This window comes from Taudactylus pleione, unplaced genomic scaffold (genome assembly GCF_031769625.1).
Source record: "Taudactylus pleione unplaced genomic scaffold, aTauple2 ptg001272l, whole genome shotgun sequence".
NCBI classification, from domain to species: domain Eukaryota; kingdom Metazoa; phylum Chordata; class Amphibia; order Anura; family Myobatrachidae; genus Taudactylus; species Taudactylus pleione.
The window spans coordinates 182,927-197,228 of NW_028285672.1; the positions used below are offsets into that span (position 1 = coordinate 182,927).

At 39.6% G+C, this 14,302-nt stretch overlaps 1 protein-coding gene across 1 annotated transcript in view; it reads left to right on the plus strand.

Moving 5' to 3' along the window:
- NOS2 (nitric oxide synthase 2) overlaps nt 1-14,302 on the plus strand; it is a 50,573-nt gene that overhangs the window by 24,162 nt on the left and 12,109 nt on the right. Inside the window, exons 16-19 of the mRNA XM_088462838.1 lie at nt 1,000-1,174; nt 2,770-2,902; nt 8,771-8,849; nt 11,094-11,275. Of these exons, the coding sequence (XP_088318964.1) occupies nt 1,000-1,174; nt 2,770-2,902; nt 8,771-8,849; nt 11,094-11,275 (569 nt within the window). The remainder of the gene's footprint in view (nt 1-999; nt 1,175-2,769; nt 2,903-8,770; nt 8,850-11,093; nt 11,276-14,302) is intronic.

Sequence of the window (14,302 nt, forward strand, 5' to 3'; positions counted from 1 at the left end):
CTAGTAAAGGGACCCGGAATATGCTGGATCATCTCAGTCTGCATCCCGGATCTGCACCTGCTCAGTCAGGCCCCACCCCCTCTCTATCTGCTGCTCCGCCCCCCTCTTGCTGCTCTGTCTCTCTCTGTAAACTTGCAATGTCACTATATTTAATTAGGTTTCTGGCACTAAAAGGACCAGGGAAAAGTGCACCACCAAACATTGTGATGGAACACAGTCTGAGCTCTATCCCTTTACGGTATGGTAGAGGTCTTCAGACAGTAGTGCCCACACAAGCTATCCCCTGGATCCCAGTATGTCAGTTCAATGCTGCTTCCGCCTCCAATTTATTGCATTACAGTAACCAAGTTCCACAAAATAAAATCTTGTTTTTGCACTGCTCTATAACATTATTTACACCTAAGTACAAAGTCCAAACTAGGAACACATTCGATCTCCCCATCTTCTCCTGTCTGCCTGTACAACCCTCTACTCCTCCGCAAATGCTGTTGTCTTGCTCCATAGGGGCGATTCAGTTGTTCAGCCGGCGGCTATTTTTTTAAGGCGCCCGACAAAGCAAGTCAATTGTTACTCCGTCTGAGCGCGATAGTCGCTGGTGCCAGCATTTCTGAAAAAATGTGCAAGAAACCTGTGGTTTTTACAACAGTGGAGAATCAGTGGTAGCCAAAGCTGCAACAGTATGTAAAGGGATAGAGTAAATGCATTTCCTAGGAACCCAGCACAAAGACTTCAAAACCTTCTCTCTCTTATATTCTGTAGAATATAATAGTAGGAAACTTAATGGGATATTGCAAAGCATTATATAGTATAACAGAAAACAGTATATGATAACTTCACATAGGATGGTAAAATACAGTTCATGAGTTCATTCACAGAATATGCTTTAATTATTTTTATATATTATTAATTTTATTAAAAAAAAATATGTCTTGTGTTATTATTTTGATGCAAGATGCGTGTCTATCAAATATGTCTCACACATCCTAATTATTACTACAGGTATGCAGTGTTCGGCCTTGGCTCCAGCATGTACCCACAGTTTTGTGCATTTGCTCATACCTTGGATCAGAAGTTGGCACAGCTTGGTGCCTCTCAGATCAGTCCTACTGGTGAAGGAGATGAACTCAGCGGACAAGAAGAGGCCTTTTTGGCATGGGCTGTTCACACATTTAAGGTACAGTATATCTCCAATATAAATGTTTCATACATTATGTGGCCCCGAGAATTGTACAGAAATACAGTAAAATATAATGTGGATCACCAAAGTGTGGTTCACCTTCAGTAAATTAAATTTACTGACTAAAACATGCTATACATATACAGTATTATAACAAATGCTGTATATTTTATGTATACAATATATATTATTAGCTTTTCAGCCATACTTTTAAAACATCATGCAAAGTTATTTATTTTCATTGTCATTGTTTGCGCGGCAGGTCTGCTCTGATCCCGATATTACAGTGCCCAGAGACCAGGATATGTTTGTCTAGGACTGTGATTTTTCAACCTTTTTCAACTCACAGCACACCGAACAAAATTTTAAAATTGCTAAGGCACACCATCAGTCCCTCACGGGAAAAATACACACACAGTCTATTTACTAAGCTGTGTTAGGAGATAAAGTGAATGGTGATAAGGTACCAGTCAATCAGCTCCTAACTGCCACACAGGCTGTGTTTGAAAAATGGCAGTTAGGAGCTGATTGGCTGGTACCCTATCACCGTTCACTTTATCCCATAACACAGCTTAGTAAATAGACCCCACATTGTCCTCCACGTGATAAAACACTCACAAATTGTCTCCCCACAGGAAAAAGAACAGACAGTGGCCTCCACAGAAAAACAAACACACACATTGCCCCCCATAGAAAAAAATAAAACACGATGGCCCCCACAGATCAAAAACAAATACATTAGACCCCACAGAAAAAAATATAAAACAAAATGGTCCGCACAGAAAGAAAACAAACACACACATCGGCCCCCACAGAAAAAAAAATCACATTGTTTTTTTCTGTGTGTGCCAGCCATGGGATTCTTTTTTTCTGTGTGGGCCAATGTGATTTTTTTTTTTATCTGTGGGGAGTAATATGATTGTTTTTATTTTTCCTGTGGTGCCAGCCAAACAATCATATTGCTCCCCACAGATAAAAAAAACAAAAACAAAAAAATCACATTGGCCCTCACAGAAAAAATAAAATAACCAGCTGAAATGGCTCATTGTCATCCCTGTGCTGTCCCTCATTGGCTGGGGTTGCTCACTCACACTCAGTGACTGAGTACACAGTGCAGAGCTGGGAGCAGTGTGCAGGGGGCGTGCAACGTGATGTACGTGACTAACATCGCCGGGTCTCCCTAGGTCACGGCCCGGCCCGTGCCTGAGCCTCCCAGAAGAGCCCAGCACTGCCCGGGCCAGCAGTACAAGTAAAGCCAGCTCTGACCTCGCGGCACACTTGACAACCGCTTGCGGCACAGTAGTGTGCCACGGCACTGTGGTTGAAAAATGCTGGTCTAAGACAACAGAGATAAACAATTGTGCCTGGTATTAATTGTAAGTAGTATTTTAATTGTTAAACCATTAGTTAACCTTGACAGGTCCACTTCCAATGATTTTAAGCTGTTCTTCTCGACCTCTGATCCGTATTTCTTTTCACCTCTGAATAGGGCTCTATATGTGACACCAGCTACTACAGCCTTTCCTATGTTGTTAGCTTTATAAAATAGTAACCATTATTAACAATTGATAGCATGTTCGTATCTTTTTTAGACTGCCTGTGAAGTGTTCAAGATTCGAGACAAACACAAGATTCTATTGCCGAAATCATATACCTCAACAGAAGGCTGGAATCCAGAAAATTATCGTCTTGTGAATGAATCTCAACCATTAGAACACATCAAAGGTATTTGGATATACTGAGACTGACAAATCGATCAGAAGCTGATTGTAATTTATACTAAAAAAATTGCAACTGTAAAAATAGCGTGTATACGCCCATAAGATGAGGCATCCACATCAGAAGATGTTACTAGGTCGGGATCAGTACTGTATGCGCTAGGTTTACCACAGGCGTACATCACATACCATTACTGTACATCCATGTTTTCGGTTTTTTTTTTATTTAAAAAAAAAAATTTTTTTTAAATGCACAGAAAGTTTCATAACATTGGGTTACAGTTTTACAAGCAAATGCAATTAAACATCCAGTAACAACAAGAAGTAAAATGTAACTGGAAGTCAAACATATAAACTATACTTACAGTACCTACTCTCCTGGAACGTCTAGGAGATTTCCGTATTTTCAGGGAATCCCACAAGGTCTACTGGAAAAGTAGGTGATCCTCCTGCACCACTCCCACTTCCTATCAGAATGGGCTGGACGGGGAGCATAATGAGGCAAACTGCTGGTCAATTAGAATGGGGCAGGGCCAATATGATGCGATTCCCAATTCTCAACATTATGGGAGCAATCTCTAATGACAAGAAGCTCCCGACCTGTAAGTGTCGGTGATCGTAAATGTTGGCCTGTAAGATATAAACATAACTATTTGTGTATGTTCTGTCAGTGAGTTGGGGGGTGGGGCTGTGGTGGAGAAAGTTAGGGGAGGAGAAAATAAAAAAAGAGGGGGAGAGGAGGTGTCCATATACATCCATGTTTTTAAGCACATGTTTTGCTTGCAAAATATTTATTATTAGGCATCAATAAAAATTCAAAAACCTCTCATGCAGCAGAAACATCTCTCCATCTTGTGCATTAAAACAAGAAAAACATTTACTAAAACACAAAAACATAATAAAAGCTTGAGTGGTGAAGATGAAGAAGAATGTCCGTTACCTACCCCCTCTCCTGGTGCAGGCAGGGGTAAGTGTCAGAGACATGCAAATCTGCATAGACGCCCCTCTCTGCATGCACAGAGTGATTTCTTCTACCATACATTATGCAAACTGGAGAAGTACTCAGTCTGCATCCAACCCATGAAGGTTTACATTATATTTATTAGCTTGATCCATTAACAAGCACACACACTTTTATGGAATAAGCACAATATTCACATGAAATTTACAACAAGTTACAAATTGTAAGGTTTGCAGGTGGATGGGTATGGGACGTAAAAGAGGTGTCTGTGGTAGTTCCAATACAAAATAACCCAAGACTGTATATTTATAAAAATGTATTAAACATATATTGGTTAAACATGTATAAGAGAACTGCAGTTCAAACTAAAAACATATACTTACATTAATACACAGTATAAATGTGCCTCCAATCAATGTGACCTGTTGCAAAAATTACTAGCACAATGTTGCTATTATTGAACTACACAAAGTGTCTATGCGACGCTTCAATAGAATATTTGAGACCAGTGTAAAATTCAATATCCTCTATATACCTTATATGGAATAGATCACATATACATAAGGAAAAAAAGGCTTTAGATGTGAAACGATATATATTGATGTATAGTCACCATACGAGATTATTTGTGGAATGAACCACCTGTCCAATGCAAAAGCTCATGTATATATTGTATGACCACAATGCGTTAACTCCGTATCATAAGAAAATCAGGAATCAACCTATTGCACAATCCTGCATCACATTCTGGATCATAGAGCTCCAGTGTATGTGTTAAGTTGCTCACAATAGATCCACGTTCTGGCATCTCCTTATAGTGGCACCGCTCCAGCGACACCCAACCAGGCCAGGGAAATAAAATGTGACGGTGTCCTTGGATTAGCATCGCTCCAGCGACTCGCAACCAGGTAATAAAGGGGAATATAACAATGTCCAGTCTACCATGTGTAGTTGCTGAATGCAGTATGATTGGTTATAGGTGGAGAAAATGGATACCTGTATGCTGTGACTCCATGTGATGTGTCGCTTCTCCACTGATAAAAAGAAGGCTCTGCCCCTGATGGTGATAGGCAGTTCTCCAAATTCTGGGATGCCACTAATAGCCACAGAAGTAATGTCCCGTTATTAGGAGGTATGCAGGTATGCAGAAAGTATGAGAGCAGTCCACTGTAAAGCCCTGAATAGTTTCTCCCCTCTCTCATGGGTTTTTTCAAAAGGAAAACAGCCACTATACATGGTAGACTGGACATTGCTATATTCACCTTTATTACCTGGCTGCGAGTTGCTGGAGTGAAGCTAATCCAAGGACACTGTCACATTTTATATCCCTGGTTGGGTGTCGCTGGAGCGGTGCCACCATAAGGAGACGCCAGAACGTGGATCTATTGTGGGCAACTTAACACATAAGCTGGAGCTCTGTGATCCAGAATGTGACGCAGGATTGTGCAATAGGTTGATTCCTGATTTTCGAATGATACGGAGTTAACGCATTGTGGTCATACAATATATACATGAGCTTTTGCATTGGACAGGTGGTTCCTTCCACACTCGTATGGTGACTATACATCAAATATATTGTTCCACATCTAAGCCTCTTTTCCTTATGTATATGTGATCTATTCCATATAAGGTATATAGAGGGGATTGAATTTTACACTGGTTTCAAATATTCTATTGAAGCGTCGCATAGACACTTTGTGTAGTTCAATAATAGCAACATTGTGTTAGTTAATTTTGCAACAGGTCATATTGATTGGAGGCACATTTATACTGTGTATTAATGTATGTATATGTTTTTAGTTTGAACTGCAGTTCTCTTCTACATGTTTAACCAATATATGTTTAATACATTTTTATAATTAAACAGTCTTGAGTTATTTTGTATTGGAACTAGCGCAGACACCTCTTTTACATTATTTGTTTGTATGTGAGGGTTTGTGCAAGACCCCTCTGGTGTCAGCAGCTGGTTCCCATACTGGACAACATTTGAATTACAGTGCACCATCTTTCCTTTTCTTTTTGGATGGGTACGAGATGCCAGCGCTCAGGATCCCGGTACTCAGAATCCCGACACCGGCATCCCTACATTGTTAGGATACCGACACCTGTCGGCAGGTATCCTAACCCTCCCCCTACCCTAACCCTTCCTCCCCGATGCCTGAAACTAACCTTCCCCATAGTGCCTAAACCTAACTTCCCCCTACCTGCACCCTAAACTAACCCTCCCCCACTACATTAGTGCCTAACCGCCCTAGTGGCTAATCCTTACTCCTAACCATAACGCTAACCCCACCTAACCCCACTACCTACCTTCGGGATCCTAGCGGTCAGGATATTGACCGCATCCCTTTGTGGATAATTGGTGATAATACTGTATGTTGGTATCTGGTGCTTCATAACATATTTGGCATTGTAGCTGTACAATATGCTGACTATTGCATGCAGAATAATAACCTGGATATGATGATTAAGGCAGCTCCCAGCACAGATCTTGTAGAAAGGGTCTCCAGATATGTTACACTTGATGCTGCACATTTATTTAAACATCTTGGGTGGTCTTTAATTTAATTTCATACTCAGACATACAAGGAAATTCATTCTCACTTGGATAACTCTAAGTCGGCATGTTTATTACAAACCTAATGATATTTCAGCAGCCCCGACATCAAGGCAATCTGTTATGAACACAGTGAAACAGAAGATTCAGTTCAGCCGGCAGTAAGTGATAGGCAAAGGAGTTTATCCAAAGTGCACCCAACCATGTTCTGTAATCAGTGAGCAGCACAATTTACTTTTCATAAAAGTGAGGGAATGGAGAATGGAACATATCGAGGAGCATGTTCTTTACAGATCATGTTTCCCAGGGCATTGCACCTGCTGGCTGACTGTTCTATCATAATGTTAGGAAGTCAAGCTCACATGTTTCCAGCAACCATACAGTTCCCGATTAGCCCAATCTTCACGCATCACACTTGGTTCATTGTTGCCCAACATCTGTCTAACAGCGGAGATCAGAATCAGGATAAGGTGTGGTCCTGTGTACTAAGGAAACAGGCTGCAAAATGATATGCACATTAAAAGGCGAGGAGGGGAAACACTTTACCCCCTGCCATAAGAAAGGCTGAATTTGTTATTTAAGTGAATAATGAATAGCGAATGCAGCATATAAATAAATGCCTAATTGGCTGTAATATAACTAGTATATAAAAAAATGTAATAAATAGTTAATTTATAAAAGAGAAATAAGTACCTGTTAGTCATTACGATTCTGACGTCCTCAACAATGTAGACAAAAACAATAAAAGCAGTTTCCGAACATTGTGTGGAATGCAACAATAAAAACCTATTATCTGTTTGAGTCCTTAAGTCAACAGAATTTATATATCAGATGGAACATTAAATGTGTCCTGTGATTACACACAAAGGGGCTGGCGCAGAGTGGGAGTTACCACAGACTGAGCAGTATACTATATCTAAATCTGCACTGCGCACAGAACACAGGAAAAACGCATATGCGCAACAAATAGTATAACACCATACAGTGCTTAGCTGCAAAGGTATAATACATGGATAAAGGATATATAAGAAATGCAACTTGTAAATCATTAACCACAGCAAACAAGCCTTATAAAAAATACACAATTTTATTCAAGAGTAATCAAATCAATCTGCAGATGTGCAATTATCAGGTAATCATGCAATAATAAATAACTCCACAAATTCATATACAGCTCATGTGGACAAGAAACAGATTGCTGCAGTTAAAATATTATATGTGATAATTTAGGATAAAATGTACAATGTTTTCAAATAAATTATAAATGTTTTCAAATAAATTTCAATAAATGTGACAGAAATAGTGGAGCAAAGAAATTATATCAGCAATGTTCATTCAGTGTCTCACTATCACTCGGACAGTCTGTAATGACGGAATTTGTTACCAGTCAGAGGAATCACCATGTGCCTCTGTGTCCAATCTGCTGTCACCAAGTAACGCACTCATCATGCCTTATATTATATGTATGTAAAGTCTCAATCCACAAGGGGTAAAATGTTAGCAATACTGTAGCTAAATCAGATTTTCTGTAATAGTAATACCACTGACACGTTTTGTTGTAAATATCTACAACTTATTCAGCAAATAAATAAGTAAAATGGTGTGCCCAATCCCAATCCCACTCATAGCCTAGTCTGGTAGCGCCAAAGTTAAAGGGACAAACAGCAGTCATACCCCTAAAAACCGATACCAGCCTTATCTGTGATAGGCTGAGCTGGGGTCACTATAATAGGGGAACCTGGAACATGGGGTCCCCATGACATAATGTCACTCAACCTCAGTGAAGAATGTTGTACCTCTAAGGGGTTGTAAAGTAAATTGAGGAATGTTAAGGTCACGATGTGCCACCATTATGACGTTCTCACACCATTCCAACAGCATATAATTGAATCAGCTCCATATAATCCATCTGCATTCCACTAATTTGTATTGTACCTTGACCAAAGTGAGATGTGAGTGTCGTTAGTGACATGAAATGTATCTTTTGTCCAGGAACTAGAAATGTTTGTGTCAGAAAAAATGGGAAAAATATTCTGTTCCATAAATAAGAAATATCATCTTTATTCTATGGCACACCGGTCAGTACTAGTATGAGGTGTAATGTAGTGTACAGGTGTAATGTAGTGTACAGCTAAAGCATGTGTCTTTTAGCAAATGGTGCAATCTAATGACCCTTGAAGCATTGGATCCCATCACATAACCCCACCAAATCCATTGTACTTCAATGGTATGGGGTATGGTTAGTGTAATCAGCGCACTGTGTCTGATAGCAGTATTCTATGCACATTCTGTACATCCATATAACTACTGTTTCCATACTATAGTTTTGTAATATTTTCTTCAATTTCTTTTTGTAGCGCTCTCAAAACTGCATTCAAGGAGCATCCTGAAAATGAGACTAAAATCAAAGCAGAATTTGCAGAACTCTCAATCTGGGTAAGTTCCCTGCACTGCAGGTAGGGCATATTTAAAATGTGCAAAGTTAGTTACAGTACTATAGATGTGAGAGGAACGTGTCCTAACGCAAATCTAAAGTGTAGTATAAAAATGAAGCTATCCAGAATTTATGGGCTACATGCAAAAGCAGCCAGCATTTACCCTGCAAGCAAAGAAACATAAGTGTATTTGTACCTGCTTGCATTGCAACATGGTATGTTCCAGGTGTAAAGTTGTTTTTATAGCTTCGCTCCCAAGTCAAAATTAGCCCCATTGTATTTAATAAACATACAGTATGTGGAGTCAATATTACTATTTTTTAAATACTAGAGGCATTAATTTTATTTTAAAACAGTACAGGGGGCATTGTAAAGGAGAAGGATTTTTTTTATTTTTTTTTAACAATATCGTGTGTCAGGTTTGAAATTGGGAGTAAGTTTTACTTTACTAAATCTGGCGGTTTGTAAGGGGGCAAAAAAAAATAAATAAACTAAAATCAATGATTTTGTAAACTTACTTGCTAGCTTAAGAATTATAAGGTATAGTTCTATTGTTTACAATCAATTATTGGGTGGCAGTATTCTGTGGTATCTAGATAGATATATCATTTTTATTTTGGCAAACAAAGAAATATGAAAGCTCCAGCTATATATATATATATAAATATGCAGATCAGTGACCTCTGATAATGAATGTTTTATTTTTCATATGTACCATTCTAGTATGTATAATACAGGTGCACACATTATTTTGCATTTGGCATCTCACTCTTGAAATCCCACGATTTTCCCTGAAACTCATACCCAATTATAAAGAGTGGTCTATTTTCCTTTTCACTTTGAATTTAAACAATAACATTACCATGTAAATTTTAATAGTGTTAATTGGCATGTTAATACTAATAGTGTTAATTGGCATGTTAATACTAATATGTAAGACTCAGGGCTCCATTTATCAACGAACCAGCCGCATATTTTGTTTAGTATCACAGTGATACGAAGGAATATAACACTGGTATTCATCATCACTTACCTCGCCGGCGATGTCCAGCGACATCCCAGTTCTTGGCTGTGCCCTCCGGTCACATGCGAGCAGCCTATGGCCAGTTTCACACCTGCCGGTTTTGGCCGCCTGGCCAAGAAACAGGCAGAAGCCAGATGGTGTTTTTCAGGCACTCAGTGCCTTTCCCAAGCTGCGGCTTTGAGACGCTTTTAATGTTATTTTTTTTCACTTATCGACTGGGCATGCGCAGCGGCAGGAGCTGCACAAGCCGGCCAGTGTATATGTAAGGAAACATTGTTTCCTATACACCACTGGCGTGCACAGATGTAACGGGCACGGCATGGCAGCTGTCCTTCCAGTGGATATTCCCGGCTGTAACACGGCAACCGTGCCGTGCCAGGGTCATGTGAAAGGACCCACCTGCTTCCCTGATTAACTATATTTCACACCCGGCAATAAAACGGGCTGCTATTGGCCGCCCGGTCAAATCGGCAAGTGTGAAACTAGCCTATCGCTGCCAGCAATAGGCTTCTATGTCATGCGCATGCGCGATGGTCAGTCTGTACATGTGCATGACTGTTTTACCCGGTAGTGCCTGGAAGGCTTTGCTGAAGCCAGAAAGGCTGCTGCCAGGTCCCTATTGCTGGCAATGGGGACTGTATCGATCTCGTCATCTAAAGATGGAGCGACAATGCAGTGACAAACAGTGGTATTTACTGCTGTTTGTTGAATATTGAAAGGATGACATAACCCCTTTGGCAAGAGCTAAAGTGGTTATGTATCATTGTTAAATGGGAACCATAGTTTGACGTGACCAATATTGCTTAGTCAGACCTGTAACCCCACTGCAGAGTACCAGGATCAAGTTCCAGCTTTGATCAACAGAGGAAGTTGTACTCATTCATGAACAGTTTGGCAAACTGGTGATTACCAGTCTATTACATGTTACAACTGTGCTCAAAATAAGTTAATGGGCAGATTTATGACCTGGCACCATCTTAGACCGTCTATATTCAATTAATTTATCCTATTTGAATATATTAAATATATAATTGAATTGGCAAACATCAATTTACCACTTTATTATATTACAAAATATTCAACTGCTAATTACTAGATAACGATAATATATTTAGTGACACAGCTAAGCCCCACAATAAAAACTTTGTTGATTCTGTAGAGAAGAAGGAAATCCTGTATACGTATTTAGTCCTATTAAGAGTTCCTACTTCTTGTTTTCAGCCGTGCCACCCTTTTAGTGAAACTTTCCAGCGAGAATTACCAGGAAGTTCAGTATCTGCCAGGAGAACATGTTGGTGTTTTTCCTGGCAACCAGCCAGAGATAGTTAGAAGCATAATTAAGCTTCTGAAGGATGCTCCCCCCAGCAATCAGGATGTCCGACTGGAGACACGCAGCGAACAGGGTAAGAATCTGTTTTGTTTTGGTGAACGCCTTGACTTCCCTTCATGGTATATTTAGATAATTGTTGCGTCATTATATAAATAAAATACTGATGATTCTACTGTCTCTTTGATATAATGACTTCCTGACTCGTCATCAAAGAGTCCAAGGTTTTGGTTGTCCTTATATGCAAATTGATTGATTTAAAATGAATCTGTTCTCTGCACCAATTTTTGCTTTCACGACTCCCATCACAATAAACCCAATATTATGTGGCATATAATATTATAAAGTCATAAGTACTAATGTACAGAGCACAGTAGCAAGATGTGTTTAACACTTAGCAGGCATCGTAATTAATTCGTCTTGACTGCTCCATCATGGGTAATGATCTGGTCTTGAAGGAAATATGTCACCCGAGTCTGTGTACCTCACATACTGGCTCCATGTATAACTAGGACAGGCAGTCCCAAGTCCTAGGGGGAAGTGTATCAAACCTTTTACAGAGTGGAGAAGTGGGCAAGTAGAAAAAATTGCCGATAGCAACCAATCAGCTCCAACCCATCATTTTATAGAATGTACTTGATAAATGCTAGCTACAGGTGTGTCCACATACATCTTACCTTTGTGCGCTACAAGTCGCGCTAAACATAATGCGTGAGTGCCGTGCAACTAATAGTGCTGAACATCTGTTTGTGCAACTTTTGCCTTCAAATGTGTCTTATTTGCAAAGTGATGCGAATAGCTTCTGCTGAGTAAAATGATATGCAGCATGCCTATATTCTGTGTGCTTCTGCGGCTATATCTGCATGCAAAATGCTAAGTTACAGTGTCAGTGTGACACTGTAATGCAGCATTTTGAATGCAGATACCCAGGGCCGGTGCTACCATTAGGCAACCTTAGGCAACCTAAATATGAATGGCTTAATTCATGGCTGAGTGGCATATAATGAATTTGTGGCACAGCTGTGTGGCATATTATGTATTTGTGGCAGTGTTATAAGGTACATTATGATTTTGGCGCTTTGCTGTGTGTAATATTTTTTATAGTATATTATGAATTTGGGACACTGCTGTGTGGCATGTTATTTAACGGGGAAGACTGATGCGTGGCAATTTATATTTTGGGGGGAGCAGGGGCGGTTGGTGAAATGTTGCCTAGGGCGCTCGGAAACCTTGCACCGGCCCTGCAGATACCCCCGCAGTTGAAGACAGAATATAGACATGCTGCATATCATTTTAATCAGAAGAAGCTGCTTGTGTGTCCTATTCACATCATTTTGCGAATAAGATGCATTTTAAGGTAAAAAAAATGCACAGAAAGACGCTCTGCACTACCGAGTCATGCAACTGCATGGCGCAACTAGAAGGGCTGTTTAACGCGCAAGGAAGTAAGATGTTGACACATCTGTACAGTAGGAGTTGATTGGTTGCTTTGACCAACTTTTCCACTCTTTAGAAGGTTTTTGATACATTTTGCCCTAGTCTTTTAAGTTTAAAAATAAATTTTAACTAATTATATTTGGACATTTTGGCTATAGTTTGGAGTTTTGCCAATGTCTTGTGCTTTTGCTTATGTTTGAGCATTATTGCTAATGCTGGGTACACACTGGCCAACATATTGGCCGTTTAATTGAACGGGCGATATATTGTGTGTGTGTTGGCCAGTGTGTACACACTATATGTCTGTGAACGACGTCGCTCGCAGACATATCGTGTCGGCTGAGCAGCACAGCTGATGGCAGAAAAATCTGCAGATATATCTGAACATCGTGTTGTGTGTATGGACAGTCAGCCGACCCCCCGTATGCTTGCTGCGCAGGCCGCCGGTGACTGACATCACAACTGGACGGGCACATGTAAATGCCTGCCCAGTCGTGACATCAGTTATGACACATTGGGCCGACAATTGGTAAGTGTGTATGCACTTACCAATCATCAGATACTACATGTACATTGACTGTGATGCATTTGATTTTGTGATGCCATACAAATAAACAATGATGATTAAATACTACATGTCTGCTCACTTGCAGTCATATATTGCCACCAGAGTTCTGGTTATCAACCTTACACCAAAGACACAAACTAAAGAACTAAAACAGCTGACATGCTGACAAGTACATTGAAATCACTACATGGCAAATGTCTCTCCCCAGTGGGCAGAAACATTCAGCTTACTATGAGCCAGTGGCCTCACTGAAACTGTTTGTTGCTCATAATCAATTTACTGTACACACTACATCATAATAATAAATCTTGGTTCTGTCCACAAAGTGCCTTCACCATTTGGTGTGAGCCATAGAAATAATGGGTTCAACTTAACAAATGGCAGCAGATGTTGCAAGTAAAAAATAGGGATGGAAAATATTTTTATTTGAGAAACATAAATAATTCAGCACAGCCACTGATTTATACAGTACCAGTAATCTACTTATACATGCTAAAATATACAGTAATGCAAACTCTAATAACTATTTGCATAACTGCTCTAAAGTCTGATTTCACTGGAAACCGATTCATTTAAAATAGTTGTTCTGGAATTAGTAAACTAAACCAAACACTGATTGTTTTATAATTGATGGTCAGTATTTATTTCAAGACGCATTGTATTATTCATATGGAGAAATCAAAATCAAGTGTCTTTCATTTGCCATGTACCATACAATTATAGTAAGTATGGGCTTTAAAGTCTGCTGTATATGTTTTATCACGCCATGTAATTATGTAAGTTGCTTAGTGGATCATTCATCCGTAAGAAGATAGGTATTAATTAGGCTGGAAACCTTTTCAGTCTGACAATGTACACACTTTCCTGACAAAACCAAAATAAAAACTGATATTAGCTCAGCATCCAGGGTGCTTATTAAGTAAACGCTCATATCCTATCAGCTTACAGCATTTTGTGTAGTGTGTGTTCCGTGATTACATTACAGTTATAATGACTTGGATTTAATCAGGCTCTGATTTGTGGAAGTCCAGAATTGCAGGGCCGCAGTTTGCTTCTTAAAGCATCCCTATCTGGGGTTTGTCATTTAATAATACTTTT